The sequence below is a fragment of the Hemibagrus wyckioides genome, linkage group LG25 (genome assembly GCF_019097595.1).
Source record: "Hemibagrus wyckioides isolate EC202008001 linkage group LG25, SWU_Hwy_1.0, whole genome shotgun sequence".
NCBI classification, from domain to species: Eukaryota; Metazoa; Chordata; class Actinopteri; order Siluriformes; family Bagridae; genus Hemibagrus; species Hemibagrus wyckioides.
In genome coordinates, this window is record NC_080734.1 from 11,872,892 (window position 1) to 11,898,012 (window position 25,121).

At 37.3% G+C, this 25,121-nt stretch overlaps 1 protein-coding gene across 2 annotated transcripts; it reads left to right on the forward strand.

Annotated features, from left to right (window-relative positions):
* Positions 1-5,409: 5,409 nt before the first annotated feature.
* On the forward strand, positions 5,410-10,909 carry serpinb1 (serpin peptidase inhibitor, clade B (ovalbumin), member 1). Of its 2 annotated transcripts, none has more exons than XM_058378464.1 (7): positions 5,410-5,530; positions 6,002-6,189; positions 7,119-7,256; positions 8,420-8,537; positions 8,645-8,787; positions 8,879-9,046; positions 9,196-10,909. In XM_058378464.1, exons 2-7 carry the CDS (start codon positions 6,022-6,024, stop codon positions 9,601-9,603), a joined length of 1,143 nt encoding a protein of 380 aa, XP_058234447.1. In that variant the 5' UTR covers positions 5,410-5,530; positions 6,002-6,021; the 3' UTR covers positions 9,604-10,909. The 2 variants fall into 2 exon arrangements, with proteins under 2 accessions (XP_058234447.1, XP_058234446.1); XM_058378463.1 differs by lacking the exon at positions 5,410-5,530 and adding an exon at positions 5,886-5,904.
* The last annotated feature ends 14,212 nt before the right edge of the window (positions 10,910-25,121 follow it).

The window sequence follows — 25,121 nt, forward strand, 5'->3', positions numbered from 1 at the left end:
AGCTGACCTTAGAAAACCTTTTTGGACATTTTATTTCATGTCATTTTTTCCAGGCTGGTTGTCTCTCATAAAGTATTTTAGCCTCTTATCTTTGTCTATTAGTCTGTCTTCTTTTCTCTGTGTATACATTTCAATTTTGTCCTAATAGAAGTCAGAAAGCTCTCTTATATTTTGGTACACTCAAGCTTTTGGAACAAATCCCACCCTTTTCCCCCCTATTTTATGCTTTGGTATTTTTATGTAAATGAAAAAAAGCATGGATTTTGTGTGAATGTAATGCACACAGAGTATTTAGTAGAAAGCACAAAGAAATAATCTCAGTCCAGTACTGACAATCACAACACCAAATACTTAATAATTAAAATAATATCCAGTATCCAAGTAATTCTGAAACAAATAAAGTCTTATGCCTTGATCCCTGTTGAATGAATGAATCAAGGAAAAATACCTGATTTGATATTGTATGTGAATTTGTACATATTTTAAAACAGTCTTTTCTCTGTAACATCTTCATTCCCCCGTTGCCCTAATGCACCCATGCAAAACAGATAAACACATGCAAACATATGAAAATCACTTGAAACTAGTTGCTTGCCAGCAGACAGACACAGATCCTGCAGATGACGTGCTTGGTGTGAGGTGCTGAAACAGTAAAACCCTGCTGATATGATGAATTTATTTCAGGCTTAATCTGACTTCTAAATGGTGCTGTCAGTGTGTAATACAAGCATGCCACTTTAGTCATGTCTTTGTAGCTAACTTTTGGTGTTCTAATGTAGATAGCTCTCTGGCTATTATTGTATACCTCCTCTGATTTTATTATGCTTAGGGGAACAGTTTTTTACTATAGCAACATTATATAGTCTACATTAAGAGACTTGAATTCACTCAGTGGCTGTAATATAGAACAAAGAGGATGAAACCAGGAAGAGAAAAGCACAGCTCTGCCCTCCACTACTACTCAGTGAAATGGAAGTATATAAAGTGTATAAAGGTATATAGATAATACATGGAAATCATTGTATTGAGTACATTTACGCATGAACTCTATGGTAAAACCTGAATGTGAGTAAAATTGTGTTCATATACTTATAAATTGTGTATAATATAGTATATTCTTGATCTGCCATGTCGTATCATGCAGGATGTTTTTTAGACATTTGTCAATTTGTTAATATGCTTCTGTTATTGTGTTACTGTATGGTTACACCATTTAAAAGATATAAAAACAATCATTTTGATAGCATTTTTGTTGTTGTTGTCATTGTGATTTTTAATTACTTGGATTGTATATTTGTGTCAATGTTTGTAATAGTCACACCCTCAGCACAGATGCATAAGTCTGAAAGTGGTACTGTCTCTGTAAAGAAACTTTATAAGAGCTTAAAAATGAAGCTGATAATTATACGTTTATTAAGTCAACTCTTTAGTGCTGTTATATGAATCTCTGGCACTCATTCGAGGAATGTCCCTCTCCAGCATGGTGCTCTAATTAGGGGTTAGTCCATGTGGGTGCCAACGGCTTTGGCCTTGATCTCTGAACTTCCCTGCTGTCTTATACACATGACTTTTCTGTGTATGCACTACAACTCTTCAGGTTCACTGCTGAACAGCAACTTAAAACAGAAACTCGACAGGTCAGCTTTTCAAGAAATAGTGGACTGTATTGAAGAAAATATACACTCTGAAATTTTGTGGTGTGCTTAGAAATACTGGTGCAAATTTGTGGTTTGTGTTGTATTTGTGTTATTGCTGTGAGCAGTTCGAGGGTGTTGGCCATGCTGATGTCACAGCAGGCCATTAATAGTGTAGTTAAAATGGTGTTTAATAGAAGAATTTTTTTTTTTAATATTCTCAAACATAAGCAATAAGATTTAGGTTTCTCTATAGAGCCTAAGATTGTATGCTGTTTAATGTCATAATGAGACATTCACTGTTGAATAGTGGAGACAGCAAGCACTGGACTCAACAAATGAGATAAGGTCTACAGATACAGATTATTCAGGCTTACAGCACGGGGCAAATAACATTGTTTGTAATGTAGTAAACTTTTAGCAAAAGAAAGACGTCCAAACCACACAGATTTTAATTATAAAATATTAAATAAATATATTATTTTATATAAAAATCTAAAAATATTTTTGTATAACTAAAAATACATATTGATGATAAATACTGATATACACATTTATTAGAGTGAATTTTATTTTAACTATCCCAACAAATTGATTGGCTGAACAAACTTTATTGTGTATTGTTTGCATGAGTTAATTATGAATATAGCTATTCAGTTCTGATAAGAAATGTTGCTAAGTTAATGTAAATATCAATTCAGAAAATAAAAACTGAAACTTCAGTTCTGTTGTCAGCAAAGGAATATATAAAAACAAAGTTATATATGCCAATCATATATATCACATTCGGCATGAATGGAAATGTTTGTATCATTGGGTAAAACTCACCAAGGCATAAACAAATCGAGCAGCTGCTTAGGGCTCCATCAAGAGCTGGGAAAGAAAAAAGATAATAATTATGAGTATGAAAACAAACATAACTTTTCTTGGTTTTGTGAATTTCAAGGACAACATTAATGAAAATTTACTGAGCATTTAAATATTCAGCTAAAATTTGACTGTTCTTCTAACAAGCACTTGATACAAATAAACAGACACCATTATCACGCTGCTGCTATCACTTTATGGACTAAATATGGCTAGAATGGCATGTTGTGTAGTACATCAGCAAGTCAACTAATTACATGTGTAATCTTTAGTATTCCTAATGTGGTTTGAATAGCTGTACATGTTTTGCTCTAAATCATGTCGATACTGACCTCTGTGTGGTCATCTTTTTCTGAACTACACTGAAAGATCTGTTATTTTACTTAAAAGCAAAGTAAGAAAACATTTCATTTAAAATGCTTATACACAAAATACTTGTACACAAGCACTTTTCATGAAAACTGACTCAACCTTCCAACATCAAATTGAACATTGGGCACTATAAAGGTTAAGGTAATCCTATTGAAGCTGATTAAATCAGTACTGATGTTTTAACACCTCTTTTAACAACTGCACAATATAATGAAAAAAAAAAGCTGATCAAGAATCATTGATTTTATGTGGTCAGGCAGCAGGAGGTGAATGAATATTTTAACAGAGTTTTTGCTTTCAAAGTGCTGCTTGTGATTCAGTAGTGAATCATTCATTCATCTTCAGTAACCGCTTTATCCTGGTCAGGGTCGCAGTGAAGCCAGAGCTTATTCGGGGAACAGTGGGAGCGAGGTAGGAATGTACTCTGAATGGAATTCCAGTTCATCTCAGGACACTCAGCACTGATTCAACACACCTAAATAAATAAACATTCATTCAATGTCATCTTGCTGTATTGTGTCTTTGTTCTCTAAAGTGTGTACCAGCAAGCAAGAAGTGCGACAATCCTCAGCTTATGCAGGTCCAAACATCATAGTTGATGAAGTCTGATCAGAGAGTTGTATTGAGTTAGCAGGCACTGACTGAGCTTAGCTGGATAAAGTCTTAATTCTGTCATTTCTCAATACTGTTTTAGACATAAAATGTTTGTATGAAATGGTTCCCGTAATCTGTATTTCTAATTATTTCTAATATTTTAAGAAACTCACCCACCACCTGAATTGCTCTGGAAATAATGGCAAAAAGAAAATATTGATTTATGATATATAATGATTTATATAATGGCAGTATATAAAACATTTCTATATTGAATCAATTTATTTTCATAATTATTTATTTTACTTGATTAAATAGTGATGATGAAAACAATGCACTGTATTGTGACGGTTGATACATAACACATAATAACAAGTCATGAGAAGGGTAAAATTCCAACACAGTAAAATGTATAATCATGAGCAATGTAGGTTATCAGTCATGCTGACTGAACTAGAGAACACACCCATGTAGATACACACACGCACACACACACACACACACACAAATAGAGTTAAGTGGGTGTTTCATGAGAAGAACTGAGCTCTCTCAAAGACGCCTTTTATACAGAAAGCACTATCCAGATAGACTGGTCATTAAATAGCAGAATATCACTTGAAGTGTCTGATCAATTCAATAGGGATTTAGATCTCACCACTTTAAATATCTCTTTTTCCGTACCCAATATCACTTTTACGAGTAGCAATGTTGGATTACTGTTGATTTTTCTATGTGAACAAATGAAAATATGTAGTTTCACCCATCCATAACAATAACCAAACCCATAAGGTACACATGAGCCAGGCCACACCTGCTCTTCTGCATTTCTTCTTCTTCACAGAAAACCTATGTCTCTATCATAATATTTCACTGGCTGTATTTGCATTCAAAGTTTCTTTTAAGCCAATCTGAATGAATTCATTCTGACTGCCGAATTCAAACAAACTGATTATAAACAGTATATCCTAAACTGTAACACTCTCCATTTATACAAGTAGTCTAAGCCTCACAGCTTACAGGGTCCCAGATTTGATACTGAGCTTGGGTTACAGTCTGTGTGGCATTTCTGTGCATGCTGGTGAATTGGCTACAAATAATTTGGCACTAGGTGTTAATGTGTGTGTGTATTCCAGTCTGGCATGGGTTCCTAAGATAGACTCCAGATCCATAGCAACACTGACCAGGCTTGTGGAAAGTGAGTAGCCTCAATCAATTTACTCTATTCCTCTTTATTCTATTGAAAATGGTCACAGGTTACAGGAAATTCTCTCTTCCTATTGAGCTATCATTTGTATTATTAACAGATTACTAACCTGACATAACATCACAATGCATAAAATCAGATACAGATCAAGAGCTTCATTTAATGTTTACACCAAAAAAAAAACAGAGTGAGAACTCTGTGACCTTCACCATAGCAGGGTTACTTTTGCCAGATTTTGCCTGGTTTGAGTATTTCAAAGATTGCTGATCTCCTGGGATGTTTTTGAGTTTACAAAAAAATGGTGCACAAACAAAACAAATCCAAAGAAAAGAAACAAGCCAGTCACAGTTCTTCATGTGAAAATGCTATGCTGATGACTGGTTCCAGCTGACAGGAAGGATACAGATATTCACATATCCACTCTTTACAACCGAAAGCATCACACATCAAACCTTATGACAAATGAGATACAAAATCTGCAGATGTAATTCATGTTTCTACTTCTGGCAGCCAAGATGAAGAATGAAGTGCTATGGTTGGTTCACCCAAACTGGGCAGATTTGAAGAATTTCTCTGTTACAAGTTTAAATTTGTGCCATTAATAACAATTTGTGTAAGCTAATAATAAAAATCTGAATCCATTTCCCTTTGATTTTTTTAGTAAGATAAACATACTACAGTTTAGGAGTTCATTTATCTTCTTTATTGAATTTCCTGGTCACTGGCGCTCCTCCCACATTGAGTTCTCTGCAGCCTCCTCTGTCTCGCTTCCTGAACACTGTATGTGGGCGTGTACCACATCGCTTTATAACAGCTGGTGGAGCCACTGCTGTGTTCGCACTGTTCACACGGAGCTTCTGTAAGTATAACGAAATCCAGATCTCTGGAGATTTCAAGGTTAGAATAAATAAGTTTAGATGCGACATGTCTGTGACTTGCACATGCTACGTGACTCGATTTGTATAATGGAAACTTCCACTGTTCAGCATTCCACTTGCGTAACCCAAGACTGAGTGTGTGTGTGTGTGTGTGTGCGGGTGGGTGAGTGGGTGGGTGGGTTTACTCTAAATTGTGTCCAACATACGGGAACTGTTTTGTGTAACTGCAGCTAATGCTTGTTTGATGATGAAATCCGTTAGATGAATAAATGATGTGAAAGCATTGCAGCGGTGGGATAGACGTCAGCAGATGTTTTCCCGAAAATCTTTTTTTTTTCTTTCTTAAATTCTCAAAGTATCGTGATTTTAAACCATTATATATACGGATTTAGAGTTTTTGTGCTAGCAATTCACTCTGGTCTGTTGAATTAACTGGATGTGCTTTGTATTAGATTCATCAAAAATATCAAAGATGGAGAGTTTGAGCCGCGCTAACAGTGCCTTCGCGCTGGACCTGTACCGGGCCATAAGCGCTTCTAACCTGGATGGAAACCTGTTCTTTTCCCCGCTGAGCATCAGCGCCGCACTCAGTATGGTCTACTTAGGAGCCCGAGGAGCTACAGCTGAGGAAATGGCTAAAGTATGAACATTTATCTTAAGTTCATGCATAAAACCAGGAATGAAAATTGTCACCAGGGGCGGACTTTGATTTGGGGGCCCTAAGCGATTCCAGGTATGGGAATCTCGTGCATGTGCAGTACGATAGGAACGTTCCACTATTCATGAATCATGGGGGGGGGCGCATTTGAAAAGATGTAATAATAACGTTAAAATCTTAATGGCTATGCACAGACCATACAATATATGATAAAAAAAGTAATAAGTACTACATGATTTATATAGGCTTCTTGGTATTGGTCGGGGCCCCCTAATTCCCCGGGGTCCTAATCGGCTGCCTACTTCGCTTATTGGTTAAGTCCGCCCCGATTGTCACTATACTGCTAGTTAACGTGATTGCAAAATGTCTTGTATAAAGCTAAATCAAATCTCGGTGATGTTGGATTAACATGATGTTGGTTTCTTGGGTCATGTGAATGGTGATTCATTCCGATGCCCACGCAAAACATCTTGTACACAGGATCTTTGTGACATTCACAGGTCTTATGCTGAATGCTGTGATAATGGCTGATGTATTTTGCAATATACAGCCCTATATAAAACTGTGCAAACCCGCATACATAAAATTTACAGCTTGGCAACGAACTTTAGACTCAAACAACGTTTGCATTGCCATATCCAGGGTGTTATACAGTGAGATTAATGAGACCACACCTGTTCAGACTCTCAGTGAACCATGTCATGCTACGTAATCTGTGTATTTCATGTAGTATTACATTTTCTTGAGCGATGTTAAAAAAATCATATTTAAGCAGCTTTCATTGTCATAGAATTGTAATTTATGCAGTTTTTTTTTATTGTTATTAAGGTTTATTTAAGGAGTGTGAAAATAGTTTGGCACATAGACACTGTGGAACTATTTATGGTTTATGGCTCTGTTGCACATTGCAGGTTTTGTCCTTCAGCTCAGTCCCTGATGTTCACAACCTTTTCAAGACCCTCAACTCTGCAATAAACAGCCCCAAAGCCTCCTACATCCTACGACTGGCCAACAGGCTTTATGGAGAGAAGACTTTCAATTTCTTAGCAGTAAGACTTTCAAAACTGTTCCTTTCATTTTGGTTTGGTTTTGTTACAAAAAAAAATGACTAGAATATTTGATCTGTCAGTAAAGGGCAAATTAGGTCCTAGAGATCTGTGTTTGTAACAGTGAATCTTAACATAGTGTAAGGTGACAAAAAATATGCAGTGCTACAGCGTTCAGCAACTTAAAATGGTTTTCTCCATCACTGTTTAAGTAGTTTTGCAGACAGACTTGACTTTTTGATTTACAAAGAAGAAAAAGAAATGCTAGTTTCGAGAATTCTTCATTAAACAAAAGATTCATGTTTCATGTTTCTTCTGCTAACTCTTTATAATCACTGTATAGCCATGCTAACAGATCAGACTCTGCCACACTAGATCTGTCCTGTGTTTACCTCATCTGCTCTTCTCACAAACAACAACTGACTCAGAAATCCCTTGCTCAATTGGCTTGAGGACCTGTAGCTAATGATTGCACCCAGTCCTGTAGCTAATGATTGCATTCAGTCACCATGCATTTATTCTAATACGGCCACTTACCCAAATCTATTAGCCTCAGTTTCAACCTAAGTAGGCTTCTAACCATAAACTTTCATGCCTGGTCAAACAAAGCTTGGGTAAATTCACTAATTTTAGGGTTGAAGCTATATAATATGGTTTATGAAGCAGAGGAGCATAATGATGTTTTATCTGTTCCACATCCAGAAAACTCTTCCATCAGCAGCTATGTTTCAGTTTTCACTGGCCATCAGCTTAACATTGATCCAGTATAATTTGAGCCTTAGCTAGAAGGCTGGACACCAAAAGGATCCACCCGAAGTAACCCAGTGCTAACTGCAGACATACTGATGCCTTGCTGGTGAAAGCTGATGGTTCATCTGACATGAATAATTCTTTGGTGACCTTTAAGCTAGAATTGGCAAATCAGTCACTTCATATTGGAGTTGATCGAAGCTTTCACATCCATGAATCTTTCACACCCTTGAATCTTTTTCATAGGGGCTACTGAATAGTCAATACTGAACAGCCGATCCCCAACTACCTCTGCAAATCAACATCTAAGCCAATTTTTGTATAATGATATAGAGAGGAAATCTGAAAGAGGAGAGAATTGTACTCAGGTGTTTATACATGTTTGTTTCCTGAGTGTGTTGTTCCGTTTGATGCAGGAATTTGTGGACTCCACTCAGAAGTTGTACCAAGCTGACATGCAGGCAGTAGACTTTATTGGCTCATCAGAGGAGTCAAGAAAGCTCATTAACCAATGGGTGGAAGAGAAAACTGAGGGTAAGAACCAAATTCATTTACACACATACATATTCTCTCAAAATCTACAACATACTGTAAAGCACATAATTCAGGTCTTAAAAGGTTGTCGTTGACTGTGGTTTTAGGTAAAATCAAAGATGTTGTGCAGCCAGGGATGGTCACAGAAATGACTCGACTTGCCCTGGTGAATGCTATTTATTTCAAGGGAAAATGGAAGCATGTGTTTAATACTGAACACACTAAAGAGATGCCCTTTAAGATAAATCAGGTGGAAGTCACATAACACATTCACATCATAGTGACAATAATACATATTCTCTGTACTGTGTACTTATTACTGTTTTTGTACTTTTTATTAGAAAGAGACAAAGCCTGTGCAGATGATGTACCAGACAAAGAAATTCCTTTTCAACTACGTCGATGAGTACAGGCTGCAGGTGCTGGATTTACCGTATGAAGAAGAGGAACTCAGCATGGTGGTGCTTTTGCCTGAGGAGTCTCAGGATGGCTCAGACCCTCTGCACAAGGTCAGCACAGACTTCCTCAAGATTTATATTTTCTCCTGCTAATTGTTAATGATCTGAAGATTGGCATTTATTGCAGTAAATTACTCTTATACCAAAATTGTATCACCATAGTCTCACTAGCACCTGACAGTGCTTTTCTTTCTTAACAGCTGGAAAGTGAACTAACAGTGGACAAACTGTTTGAGTGGACAAATCCAGAGAAGATGGACAGGTGGACTGATATCAATGTCCATTTGCCAAAATTCAAGCTGGAAGAGCAGTACTCTTTGGAGGGTATCCTGGATAAAATGGGCATGAGATCATTGTTTAAAGCCAATGCTGCAGACCTGACGGGCATGAGCAGCGAAGGAGGTCTTTTTGTGTCTTCAGTGGCACACAAAGCTTTTGTAGAGGTTAATGAGGAAGGCACTGAAGCAGCAGCAGCCACAGCTGTATTGATTGCATTATGCATGGCACGAGAGGAGCACTTCATGGCAGACCACCCCTTCCTATTCTTCATCAGACACAACCCCACTAAAAGCATCCTCTTCTTCGGGAGGTACAGAGGCCCACAGTAGAAATGAACTGCACAATGGCATACAAATAATGCTTGTTTGAAATGGTTTTGTATTCTTTTTGTAGGGGTTTTGTAGGGAGACTGTATTCTCTCATCACAGAAACAGAAACAACATTATAAACCTTTTGAAGTATAAACATACAATAAACAATAATAATACAATAAATTGTTTTAATTTTTTTCTTTATCAGTTTAGTTTTTTAAACACTTTGATATTTATGCTTGCAAATATAGGCATATTTCTTCCTACATATAATTATTAACTGAATACTCTCTCTCTCTCTCTCTCTCTCTCTCTCCCCCTCCCTATGAGAGATACTATGTCTGACCATTATGTTTAGATGTGCTAATGTACTAATGTACAATATTGTGCTCTATAATTCTGAACTAATTTTATACTCAGCCTCTTGCTGGTGTTTCTTTTCCACACTGCTGATTTCTGTTCCTGTGCTGTTTTTAAGTAGTGCTGCTTCTGGTTCTGAGTTATCTGCTGCCGATTTTCATACAATGTTGCTGCAGTGTTATCTTTATTAAGCTGATTCTGTGTTTTTCCTCATACTGAGTGGATTTGTAGTTTTACTCATGCTGTGTGTTCTGCATAGGGCTGAAGGTCTCAAGTCCAGTCTGGATTTGAAACCAGATTATTTCTAGATTGACTTTGACTTGTCTCTGTCTTACTGGTCTTGTTTTGGTCATGACTGAAAGTTTGTCAAAATAATGTCTATTCTTTCAAATGCACAGTTTGATATGAAATCATCCCTTCTTGTAGAAACAGCCTAATCATTGGCATTATGCATAAATTAAGCCAACTAGTTTAAAGTAAAAGCTTTTCCAAGAATTCAAAGTCACTTTTATTTGGGTCTCTTGATATGCACCACTCCAGACACCATCTGGCATCTGGCATCTACAGTACTGGCTAAAGCATAATCCCATCAGCACACATTCCATTAAATGTTTAATCTTATTTTATAATGGATAACATCGTCATTTTCATGTTGTGCTTTCATGAGTGTTGTCATTATTTTCACTAAACCCTATGGTAAGTGGTGTGATGTTGATAGGCTACTTAAATGCCCCTTTCAGTATAGCCTTACTCCTGCTGTGCTTCCACTTGTTGATTCAGTGCTGTTACTCGTACTGTGTTAAGGCCATTTTACCTCTACTATATCATTCCCCATGGCACATCTCTATTTTGAAAACATATCTTTTTGTAAATGTTCTCCAAAACTGCCTGTTAGAACTTGATTGTGTTTTGTTTGTATTTGCTGTCATGTGGATTGTTTTAAGATACAAGATTTACAACTGAAGTAATCTCCATGTTCTTCACAAGGGGGCGACACAACCCTGGCCAAGTTTCGTCACTGCAGCACTGAGCTGGTTCTTGGCCAGCCAGCATCGTGTCATGGTGTATACACTCCATTCACATCACCGAGCAAGACTGTGACTTTGGGCGGCTCAGATCATGTTTTAACACCAGCTACAACAAGAAAAAACATTGTACATGTCAGAGCATGTGTAGAGAACTGAACAGAAGATGAGGGACAGGTGCATTTTCTGTGAGTGGTCTGGGCACAACCATATAGACTATCATATTTGATCTGACAATAGCTCTCCCTGAAACCAGTAGTTAAGACGTATCTAGAAATCTACAATCTTTTTCATACTTAACTGAATTTTCCTTTTTAAGATAATTTTTTCCTGGTTAAAAAAAACAGCTAAATTTTGGGTTTATCTGCTTAAATAGAGGTAATAAAAATTAAAATGCAGAGTAGTCCACATTATCATCTCTCTTGTATTAGTGAAATGTGGATAATTGGACATTGTGTTCATATCAAATGGGAAAAAATAGATGGCTGCATTTCAAGGATAGACAAATATGGGATCTGCTTTTCGGCTAGTGCCAGTGCAGGCTTGTGAAGCTCCATAAATGTCATGAGGCACTGTATAACTGCCATAGAGCTCTAAGCTCCAATTAATTCCACATATGTGATAATGAAATGATATATTTAGAATCGTCTCACTGATATCTAATGAGAATACGGGGTAGCGGTATATTCAGAGACTATCCTGGCAACATATGAGGTGGATGTTGAAAATGCACTTTAATATCAATATGCTCATACTGCACTTACACCACAGGTTAGTTTGTGTTTATTGTTGGGAAAAATGTCTCTTGCAGGATTAGATCGACTTTTTTATCTATAGATAGTAAGTAATGTTATTCATCTGTCTGCAAGATTCTATGGTATGAAAATCGATAGATGCTATTTCTTCTCTATCTATTCTAGTCATGAAATTATCATTACATACATACTATATGGCACATGTATTGCATTAAATCATATCTAGTCCACCAAAATTCTTGGCTGCTACACTGTCAGATAGCTTATGTAGTGGTATGAATAGCAGGGGGAGTGGTGGCGTGGGTGGTGAAGGTGGAGGGTAGTGCAGGGGGAGTGACAGGGTGATGTTATTGCTTGACTTGACTGATTTGCACAATGTGTCTCTGTACTTGGGTGCAATGGCACATTATCTACACCTTAAGCAGATAGACTGCATTGTTTTAAGAGTTTGGAGAATGCATTATAATTTTTAACAAGATTGAAGCTGTTAATTTCCCTTTTTAATAAAAAAAAAATACATTTTTGGATAATGGTAATGACTATTTAAGCCTTTACTATTTAATAGTTTTAGATAAAAAACTATTTATGTCAAATTTCTATATACTGGCATCTCCAGACAATTGAGAGATCAGATCGGGCCCTTTGAGACAGATATTGCAAATTTTATTATAGGGCTGACTTCCAGTCTCTGTGTTGAAAAGTGAATTGATGTTCTCGCCAGCCTTCTCTATCACTTGTCCACGCCTATGCTGTGAATTCTGTGGAAAATACGAAGGAAAGCAACTTGTGAAGTGAAGTTACTTTTTTCTATTGATTTATTGTGAATTTTTGCGTATTAGGGTCCATCAATTTCTATTTCTATAACCCTTTTCGACTATAGAGATTGCCACAAAGCAGCTTTACAGAAGATTTCAATCCAGATTCAGACCTGGATTTCTAAGAAGCAAGCCAGAGGCTTTGACAGTGGCAAAGAAACAGCGATGAGACGACATGAGGAAGAAACCTTGAGAGGAGCCAGATTTAAAAGGAATCCCATCCTCTTCTGGATGACACCAGATAGTGGGATTATAAATCATTACAGTGTACACTTAAATATATGAAAGGCAATCAGTAGTAAATATGTTGAAAGCATATGGAACACTCTGTGTGATCGTATTGTTAGTCTTTTGGTGGTGCAAGTGTCTAGGGTATCCTTGTGCGATTATCCACAGCAGCAGGAGGTGAGTCATAAGTGCAGAAGCTTATGGCAGAGCGAACAGCTTGCTAGGTATGATAAGAACATACAACGGTTTAAATATTGTTTTCTTTTTTTCACATATCAGCAGGTCATTAAAAGCTAATTTGTAAAGCCATATCATACACTGTAAGAATTTTTTTTGTGCAGCACAACCTGTAGTCTCTTTATTACATTATTAAATATTATCATTATTTTATATTACATTTTTAAATGTTTAGTACGTTTGCTTGCACCTCTGGTTAGGGGATGATTCTGGCCTTAGCACTGTGTGTGGATGGAATTTGCATGTTCTCTCTGTGCATCAGTCCAAAGATATGTGTTGTAGGCTGATTGGCATCTCTAAATTGTCCATAGTGTATGGATAAGGGTGTAAGTATATGTGTGACTGTGAGTATGTGTGTATGGTGTCTCCTGCCTTGTGCCCCCAGTCCACTGGGATAGACTCAAGGTTCCCAGTGACCCTGTGCACGATAAGTGGCATAGAAAAAAGATAGATAGATGGATGAGGATGAGTAATCAGAAAGTTCCCAAACACAAATGAAGCAAATAAGACACAATGATTTACTCACATTTCTCAAAAAAAAATTATAATTCAGAAAGATTTTGAATTTGCAATAACTATTTTTAGCCCATGTCAAATTCCTTCATTTTAATAGATTCCTACATGTTATTTGGTAATGCATATGCAGAGTAAATACTTATGTTGAGAAAGCATAAGGATTAGTGGATTAGTTACATTAGACATGGATCACAGCAAAGTGCAAGCTGTCGCATTATGATGCCTTATAAAGTCATGTTAAATGTAGTAAAATAGCACTAGGTCCAGTAGTGCTGGTTTCATGTCAGTTCTTTCTGAGTTATTTTCAAATCCAGCACAGATGTGAAAGACTATCAGTGATGGATTTAAATTAAGAAAAATAATGATACCAGAAATTAGAGCAGTCATTTCTGAAGCATTTTTATAAGCAGAGGCACTGAATCCATATTTAATCTGAATACCTGAATAGTTATGGTGGAAGATGATCTGAGAGAGAAGGATCCTGATCTTCATTATCTGAATTTAATGCCCATGTTTAAACCTCAGCTTGCCGGGTGGCGAGGATGAAGCAGATCTTCTTTGTCTCCTTTAAGGACTTATCATGTCTGAGCTGGTAAGTTTGACTTGTTATAAGTCAAAGTGTGTGAGCCATTCTAAATATTCCTCCCCTCAGGCTGGTCTTAGCATTTAAGCCAGTCTTCATGTCTGCTTCTTTCTGAATGTTCATGATAAACATTTTTGTGTTTTTACAGCAGAAGAAATCTGATCTAGTGCCTTCTTGCCATCAGCTTGGAAGTGCTCACAGATTCTTCACACCAAAAGCTCCTCCAGGACTGGCTATCAGGCCTTGTGTCAATGGCAGAGTGCCAAGTAATGCCGAGCCACCTACACACTGCCTGGTTTTATGTACTTAACCGTGCTTGATTTCACACAACTGCCATAGAAAAGGCAAGCAGCTTGAAATGGATCTATACTTGCCCTTAGTTATCTTAGCCATTTTACCTAACTGTGTGTATGAGTGTGTGTGTGTGTGTGTGTGTTGTTCTGAAATAATGTAAATATGGATGTGCAAGCCATGTGTCAAAAATCACTACAACTTATCCTGAAAGTGGTGGCACAAATTAACCACTTACCCAGAAAGGGTTGTCTCTTAAGTTGGAACTAAGCAAACATAATTATAATATTAGCAGTCATAAGCTGTTGAAGTCCTGCTGTCACAGCAGGACTTCATTGACATTCTAAAAGATGTTTGTCTGAATACTGATTTGGGGAAGTTTAAGTGGTGTAATATCAGTGCTGCTGATAGACAGCATCAGACACTATAAACTATGTAGTTTCCAGCTCTGATGCCTGTTGCATTAGTTATTTGACCATAGTAGACCAAATTCCTGGACAACAGAAACAGTTCCGTCTCCAAAATGTGGCCTGGAATCAATATTCAGTGATGTTATTGTTTATGATAACTCACACAAAATAAGTTTGCTGTACAATGACCTAGACATCTTGTGTTACAGTAGATCAGTGTTACTATTTAGCTAAGCCACAAAAGTATTCTTCTTTGACGTTTGCATACATCTTTGCTGGGGTTACATGCGATTGGATGAAGTGTAGTTGGATGATGTCACAAAGCTCATTAATTGTTGATGAAGCTCCTAAATATAAAAATAAAATAAAATATGATGTCTTTAAAGCCACCTCTAGTGACAAGTGCCAATTATTTAAATGACAAATTAGTAACAGATGGCATTGCTGCTTGCACGCATTATGAAAGTGTAATTTTAAGGTTCTCCTTGTCTCAGTCTCAGTATAAGGGAAAATAGAGTAATTAAATAAATAACACACCTTAAACATTACCACAAACCGGACAAAAAAGAAAGGATAAAAAAGATTCCAAGTACAACCTGGAATCTATCAAATGGTCATGATTATATTCATTTTGTCTTGAATGCTATAAAAAAAAAAAATCAAATGTCCAATCAAATGCAATTTCCTGCACACATCAGAAGAGCAGCTTATTATTTATAGACCTATTTTCCTGTGCTGGGTCACAGATATTTAAATCTTTTTGTGTTACTGTGCACCCTGAAATCATGGGATAAATACAGATACAGTACATTAAAAGCAATAATGACCTCTGATACAGGTTATTACACAAGTGAGAGAAGCTTCACTTTTCTTTGCTCCATTTCCTGTTTATGCCTGTGCTGTTGTTTTCATCATCACAGTGTTTTGTTTTGATTCTATTTGACCCAGCTTCAAAAAAAAAGTGCTATGAGCAAGTGATGTATAAAATTCATTAAAAAGTGTGAGGCAGTTTCACAGTGGAAACTGGGAGGACCTAACTCCCAGTGAGCTGGTCATGTTTCAGGCTGATTATATATGTATGAAAGTGGCTTGTCAAGGCTAGCCCTCACTGTCTCCTACATAAAAATAAAAAGAATGTACTGTACATGTTACAAAAGTCTGTATCTTTAGTCTAAATCGGCAGCCCGGTGCTACAACCCAGATTTAGCTTGGAATTTGAAATAGTCACCTGAGGCCCTTATCATGAAAATAATTTTTAACTCATAACTATTTCACTTTGAATGAAAGTACCTGGCTGCTGTCTGTCAGTGTCCACCCACAACCACCATCCTGTCCACAAGCTGCCATTGTACTGCAGTCACAACTGTCAAATTCTTGCTTGCCCTGAAATTAGCAATGCTGTGATGGTGTGTTTAATGTGTTAAAAATCACTTGGGTATGCTGTAGGTTTGTTGTCAAATTGTTTTTACTGTGCTACACTCCACTGGGAAACTGTGCAGTAGACAATGCAGCCAAATAATGCCAAAGATCTGTCCTCAGTGTGCTGAATTTCAATTGGATGAAAACTGAAAACCATAAAATGATGAATAAACGTACCACCGTTTAAGTATACTTATACTATCTTACAATAATACAGCTCAGCATGTCAAGATCATCCAGACTGGTACATAAAAAATTACACATTTCACTGAATTTCCATTGGGTTCCTTTAAACTCCATCAATGTTTTGCTACATTTGCTTTATAGTTACATTGAACAGCTAACTACTGTCAAGCCAAACTTAACCACCGACCATGTCTCATGATCAAACACACTTGTAGTATGTAGTGTTTGTAAGAGCTATTGCTTTAAAAAGGAGATAATTACATCCACTTCTCCAGTAGTTCCTTCTACTGGGGTATGATGAGGTGGATCACATCTTGTATGTCTGACATAAGGGGCATCAAACGTTTCAGATAAAGGATCAGGTACTTAATCATTAATGTAAAAGAAAGAGTAATACACTAATACTCATGATGACAATACAGAAGGAAAAATGTCTTTGGTTGAGCAAAGGGGAGAAAAAAAATCGAGCCATCAATTAAGGTTTATGTAGTATTCATGTAGCATCTATATTTAATGTAGGGCATCTCAGAGTTAATGCTAGGAGGGGTGGTTCTGGGCAATGTGGTATTAAAGCTGCTAAATGAAATGTATTATAAATCAAAGTCTTAATACAAAAGAATTCAAACACGTTTCTCAGATTCATTAAATAAAATAAAAACCTCATTACTTGCCCTGTCCTTTATTCTGAGCTGCCTTTTATTAGAAATGAAATACTCCAGTATGGCTGCATTCATTTGCATACAATCAACAGCACATTTTCACATAAACTAAAAATATTTCACATAAAATATTTCAAAATTAATGCAAAAACGAGTCATCTTTTATCCCCAGTCCCTAGAAACACCATTTGAACTCTATCACTGACTTCGATCTAATATGAAGTCACTCAAAGTAAAATCCCTTCTTCAGCCATTCCTATAAACTTTAGTGTAATTAATCTGTTCAGCTATATACATTTATGTATCTCAGCTTTTCAAATATTTTAAATAACCTACACGGAAAAAATATTGGAGTAAGATTTTTTAAGAAAAGCATAGTAACAATTTCTACACATAAAGGACTAGTCTCATAATATGTAAGTAAATTTAACTGTTTTTTTCTAAGGCATTGCTACTCAAATTTGAGTTAAATTGCACAAATTAAAAGGATTTCCCAAAGTGTGTTGTTTTTCTATTTCATTTATTAGCTATTGTAAATGACAAGGTTTCAAATGATAAAAGATCAGTCAGATGTAAAGCTGGATCTGTCCAGAAACAAAAATTATATACCTTGGCTTCAGGGTAAAGTATCCTAGAAAAATCTTGTCAAATGAAAGTGCTTAGCAGAGTTACTGCCTTCAGTCTTTGCAAGTAACCCAGGATCACGAGCTGGAATACAGCCCCAAAGAAACAATAATCCACAACAACCACTACAATATTTTACAATGACCATGGGGGGGGCTTTGTTGTCATTTTTTTTAAACACTCTAGAGTTAGGCTTTACTGCTTACAGCCAATAAAAACACACAATAAAGTCTTATTTTGGAGTAGTCTTGTTTGAGACATATCATTTCATTTAAAATTTATATTCAAAGTAAAATTGTATAGTATAAAATTTGTTTTCATATCAGATGAAATTGAACTAATTTACTATCTGAATAATGCACTTCCATTTTAAATTACATAATAATATAATCTTCATAATAATACTTTCATTAGTGGCATATTGCATGTTTCAAAACTTTTGTAGTGTACAGAGAGATTGAAAAAGGGTTATGAGTTATGAGTCATGACTGTGGAGCTCTCAGAGCAATTTATCTCTATGCTCTGTAACTCCAAGATTTATTTGTATTCCTGCTTTAGGGGTCTGAAGTTACTGATATTCAGCCTGAATTTGACAGGAGCCGAGATTAATGGTCAACTGGAGATGGTTTTCATTTTTATCAGGTGAGTTTAGGTCATTTTGTTTGAGCAGCGGGGAGAATGTCACGACAAATGTAGCCCACAAATGCCCAGAAAAAAGCAGAAAATGCTAAAAAATGTTAGTCTAACACTATGGCAAAGCTCCACCTCCATTCTGTTATTTATGACATTGATGATTATTAGCCATTGTTAGCAAGCACTCCCACTACGGAGTTCACATTCTCAAAACATTACACACATCTCTCTGCTCAAGCCCACAGGTTGGGTGTCTAAAACCAAAACAACTCCAAAAATATCATTACAATTCATTACACCTTAGGTCCTGTTTTGCTATAATACTGGAAAAATGGTTTCTGTGTATGTGAGATGCGTCTCTGGTAGTCTTCAGCTGGTTAGTGAACAAGTCCATCATTCATGAAGGACATCTGATCAAGTGAACTATATGCTCATGAACATTCCACTTTGTCTATAAGTCTATGGAAGAGTAAATAAGTGGCAGGACAAAGTTTTTAAAAATGCGAATGCATTGTTCTATGTAATGTCGGCCTCCATATACAGATGCCAACAAGAGATAAGCATATTTAGTCTTATTTAGGTGCTTGGTCACCACAAGCAACTAGACCAGCATAGACAGGCTCTAAGTCTGTGGAGGAGTGTACTGTGGGGATGAATGCCATCCTGTCTAAATATATTGCTTCAGATGCTGTTTTGATGATGGTGGTGGAGAGTGCTGTCCAAAATCTCCCATAGGGGTCGCAGTCTGGTGGCTGTGAAGGTCATAGCATATGAGATGCATTCTGTTCATATAGATATACACTACCATAAGGCATAGAACTTTGTTCTATGCAATCAAACCATATCAGCAAAATAATGATTTGTCCTATAATTTGTATCCTGTCTGTAGCCACTGCATTTTAATAAGTTTATTTGTTGTTCAGTATACATGTGGCCAGTGGCGGACTGGGACAATAATTTAGGCAGGGAATTTGACTCCATCCCAGGCCACCTTTGCTGCTGCCGTCACCGCCAGCCTATTCATGTAATCCACCAGACTGCTAATCTTGTAGGCTATAAATGAATAACTAGGCCAAAATGAACCCTCAAAAACTCACTAGGAATACACCATCTATACTACACACCACAGAAAAATATCAAATTGGCTTACACTTTTAAAAAAGGGATAATAAGAGACACACATTAAAATGTCCAAATATATATATATATATATATATATATATATATATATATATATATATATATATATGTATATACACTATATTGCCAAAAGTATTCGCTCATCCATCCAAATAATCAGAATCAGGTGTTCCAATCACTTCCATGGCCACAGGTGTATAAAATCAAGCACCTAGGCATGCAGACTGTTTTTACAAACATTTGTGAAAGAATGGGTCGCTCTCAGGAGCTCAGTGAATTCCAGCGTGGAACTGTGATAGGATGCCACCTGTGCAACAAATCCAGTCGTGAAATTTCCTCACTCCTAAATATTCCACAGTCAACTGTCAGCTGTATTATAAGAACGTGGAAGTGTTTGGGAACGACAGCAACTCAGCCACGAAGTGGTAGGCCACGTAAACTGACAGAGCGGGGTCAGCGGATGCTGAGGCGCATAGTGCGAAGAGGTCGCCAACTTTCTGCAGAGTCAATCGCTACAGACCTCCAAACTTCATGTGGCCTTCAGATTAGCTCAAGAACAGTGCGCAGAGAGCTTCATGGAATGGGTTTCCATGGCCAAGCAGCTGCATCCAAGCCACACATCACCAAGTGCAATGCAAAGCGTCGGATGCAGTGGTGTAAAGCACGCCGCCACTGGACTCTAGAGCAGTGGAGACGCGTTCTCTGGAGTGACGAATCGCGCTTCCCCATCTGGCAATCTGATGGACGAGTCTGGGTTTGGCGGTTGCCAGGAGAACAGTACTTGTCTGACTGCATTGTGCCAAGTGTAAAGTTTGGTGGAGGGGGGATTATGGTGTGGGGTTGTTTTTCAGGAGCTGGGCTTGGCCCCTTAGTTCCAGTGAAAGGAACTCTGAATGCTTCAGCATACCAAGACATTTTGGACAATTCCATGCTCCCAACTTTGTAGGAACAGTTTGGAGCTGGCCCCTTCCTCTTCCAACATGACTGTGCACCAGTGACCAAAGCAAGGTCCATAAAGACATGGATGACAGAGTCTGGTGTGGATGAACTTGACTGGCCTGCACAGAGTCCTGACCTCAACCCGTTAGAACACCTTTGGGATGAATTAGAGCGGAGACTGAGAGCCAGGCCTTCTCGTCCAACATCAGTGTGTGACCTCACAAATGCGCTTCTGGAAGAATGGTCAAAAATTCCCATAAACACACTCCTAAACCTTGTGGACAGCCTTCCCAGAAGAGTTGAAGCTGTTATAGCTGCAAAGGGTGGACCGACGTCATATTGAACCCTATGGATTAGGAATGGGATGTCACTTAAGTTCATATGCGAGTCAAGGCAGGTGAGCGAATACTTTTGGCAATATAGTGTATATATGATGTATTTCCAATGATCAAGTACAGTATATCAAAAGTATAACAAACACAAACTTAACAAAAGCTACGACAGTGTAAGTAACAGATAACAATGTTCACTCAATGGCATAAGAACAGACCAGTAAGAGTAAACAGTAAGTGATTAGCAGTAGTAAATAAATCAAAATCCTTGGACTGAGGATAGGCAAAATAATCAAATGGATTATCAAGGCTTTCACTGTCTCTTTCATCTTTCCCTGAATCTCTCTCTCTCTCTCTCTCTCTCTCACTCTGCACATCTAGCTGCTCTGCAATATGAAATAAACATTCAATAATATATACTTATATTCATTATGCAGCCATCAATGGTATGGCCCCATGATTACAGTCCTACTACTGATGGTCTCATAAATCATAAAAGCACATATTGTTCTAAGAGTAGAGCTTGCATGTTTAGTTTTGCTGAGCTTAAACTTTACCTGAAGGTTCCTGCTCTGACTCAAACCCTGAACTGCCCACCACCTCTAGTTCAGCAGCAGGAGCACTTGCAGCAGTTGTGCAGCTGCTGCTTCCTTCCTCAGAAATTCCTGGTCAAATCTGGCACTAGAAAATACTGTATCCCCATCTCTAAAACAGTGTGCAAGTTTGTCATTTACTAAGATGTTGCAACATGCTCTTTCAAAAACTTGTCACTATATATTTTTTAAAAATATATTTTGTGAACACCATTAACTTGCACAAAGTGGACTTATTATGCAATAGTTAGCCATTCTGTAGATGCGCGTGTGTAGGTACGGCGGCAGGTCAGAATGACCGTCAGGCCACCGGGAAATGTCCCGGTGCTCCTGATGGCCAGTCCGCCCCTGCATGTGGTTTGAGACAAGAAACGAAATGATTTGCCAAATGAGCTGCAAATAGTTTTAATGGTGCATGATATCTCACCAAAAATATACACAAAAACATTACTTATATCATATATAGTTAAAGCACATCACTGCTTGATATGTATTTATATGGTGTAAAGCTAAAAAATAGTCTCTTAGTGTCAAGCAAACATTTTCAAATCATTAGGTAAAAGTAAAAACTGGTTAATGTAGAGGGAGTCAGGCAAAAAGTCAAGGACAGATAGAATAATCAAAACATGTACATGGTACTGAAATGAATGGCCAGGTAATGAATAAAGTAACACTGGCAAGACTTTGCATAAGAAGCAGAAAATAGAGTACATGCATGAATGAAGTCTAATGAATGAGATGGAGGGAGTGGAGGTTTGCATGCAGTGTGCACATACTGTTAACACTATTACAAGCTTACAATGTGTGGCAAGTTTTTAACAGTTTTTAACATCATTTCTGAACGCCAATAATTTATCTGGCTCCTTAACGATTAGGTCATATGTAAATTGGATCATTAATTTGCAATGGCAAATAAAAAAGAACCTAGTGTCACAAGCATAATGAATCAGTATACTGGAAAAGTTAATTATGTTAGCGACCATATATACTGTTTAGCCATCCCAACTGACTAATTTAAGTCAAACTTGCACCATTTGTCTTCTAGTTTTTTCACCAATATGATCAAATTTCACTCTTTCACTCACTTCATCTGCACTTCATGATCCTTGCACTTGCTATTGGAGCTGCAGTGAGTGACTGCCCTACTGTATATGAGTCAAAATTGCATGCATGTATTCAATGTTATATAATTTTTTCCTTCACAATCAATAGTAAATATTGAACAAGTATATAACCTTTAACATCGTATAAGAGAGACATGAGACAACGATGAGAATCATTAATGTTTGGACCATTTTAAGCAACAAGTTACCTGATCCTACAAAGGACAAGATTTAGAGAGTGTTCTCACAAATCTAGGGCATAGTATGTGTCAGGACAAGCATAGCCAATAGTCTCTAGTTGAAAATGGGTACTGTCACCTTTTCCTCTCTGCAGACTTTATGCAATTCAACTAGTGGCTCCTATTAATCTGTTGTAATCCCCATCACAGTTCATGCACTAGATGGCAAGCCTATTGGGGACGGATCAGAACTACAGGTTACAAATACCACAAACAGAATAATATAAGAGAATACAGAGGACATTTTTGGACTTCATCACATAGAAAAACTCGTTTAATCCTGTAACAATCTGCCCCATGTTTGTCTGCCTGTACAAGTAATCTGAAAGCTCTTCTTTTCTCTGCAAAGAAGAAACAGGGAAATCTCCATCCTTGCATGAACTACATAGTAAGTAATCACAGCAAAATATATTCTCCCATTCTGTATCCTCTCATGAGTATATTCTCCCATTACTCCCCTCAACCTTAGAGCAGCTCAGAGACTCTTTATTTCAATAGTCTAGACCTAACCACCACACATAACTGGATATGTATAAGAAAGTGCAACAAATGGAACACTGAATTTTTCAGCACTAGCAGGCATTATGATTACATGGTGATGTTTTATGGCCCGGACAATATCTCCTCTGTGTTTCAGACATTTATCAATAATGTTGTTAGCATTGTGTCGAATAAGCAGGTAATAGGATACCTTGATGACATCTCGATACACTCTGTTACCCTGCCTGACAGTGCATGACTGTAAGATTGTCACTGTCTGTGTGTGTATCTGTTTCTGTTTAGTTCTCGAAACATCTATATCTGTATTTGAAGTGTTGTTTGTTGATACAAACCCTACCAGTAGGCGCTTGGAACCACTCAGAAACACTTGGTGGTGAGAATTTCATTTACATCACACAAGTTCATAATTGAGGTTTGCAGGGCTGTTTATTTTTAAATCCCACTAGCATTCTTTTTTTAATATATAATATTTTAGTGAATATATTTGGCTTTGTTTCCCAAAATGTAAACAAACAAGTAACCAAAATGAAACCATCACAAGACTGACCAGACAGTTACTACAGATAAATGAATGTATATGAATTTTTTTTTCTTTTTGTCAAATGGGATCCCAGTTCCAAGACAATATTTTGAATTTGTTACTGTGTTTATGAGTGTACAGATGGAGGCTGTAACAATAGCTGAGTGTCTAAAACCTCAAATGGAAAATAAGTTTAAAGCGTTTCTGGGTTTTGTCTTTTTTTTTTATCATTGATTCATTGGAAATTTCAGACAGTACCTCTCTACTAAACAGAGGGCCGAACATTAGCATGTAACACAGACCCTGTTGCTTCCAGGGTTTTATCCAAATTGAAGTATAAATGTAGTCATTCTTTTGAAGCACCTGGATCCTTTAGTCTTTGTGCGTACTTAGAGAGAAATTATGACATGGGGAATGGGAAGCCCCTGGCCATTAAACTGCCACTGGAGCAGTGGAGACACTGGCTGGAAGGGGCTCTGTATTTATATATTGTTCTGTCAGAGCACGGTAAACTTGATTACATCCAGGCCACTGAGAGACTCATCCCACGACAGGGCTGATGCACTTTGCTCTTTTCCAGATTCAATTTCACACTCCTATATTGCCTTGGTCTAAAGAATGGGAAGGCAGATGTCTAGGAAGGCTTCTTTGTCTGGAATTCATTAGAATGACCCCATTGAAAGAGACTCTCAAACGATTTTGCCAAAATCCTGCATTGTAGTTCACATCCATTGGGAGTTCTCTGAGGAGAAAAGGGTGGATGAGGAAGTAACAGTAAGTCACAATAAATACACTATTAATGTGTGGTGACCAACTCTGAGCTGTCCCTGGGTCAACAACAGCGGATATCACCTCTAGCTTTCAGTCTTTTCAGTTCTTCAGGCCCACTTAGTGCTTAGCACAAAATATTGCTTAACCCCTTAATCTACAAATCTATACTATACATTACATTGTTTACACATTACATAAGCTAGCTAACTACATAAACATAAAATGACATAACATTAGCCAGTAAACAAGGTAGATTAGCTATAATATTAACATGAGCTGTTCAGAAGTAGTTAGCTGATACTATCTGGTAGCAAACCAAGTAAGATTAGGCAATCTATTTTATTGTCTCACCAGTACCAGGAAGAGTGTCATCCTACATGTTCTAAAATCTTATTAATGAAAGTGCGTCAGCAAGCAGTATGACAAAAGACACAGTGTGTAATGTCACATAAAGATGAAGGGACATATGAACGTTATACATTATTCAGTCTGAAGATATTGAAGAGATGTGTAAAAACATGAATACAAAAACAGATATGAATAGGAGCTCACTACCCTTTTTTTCCGGAAAGCTTTACACAGCATCTAGTTAAGATTTGAGATTCAACAACAAAAATTCACAGGTGTTGGTGGAGCTCAGATAAAGGCCACGGTCAT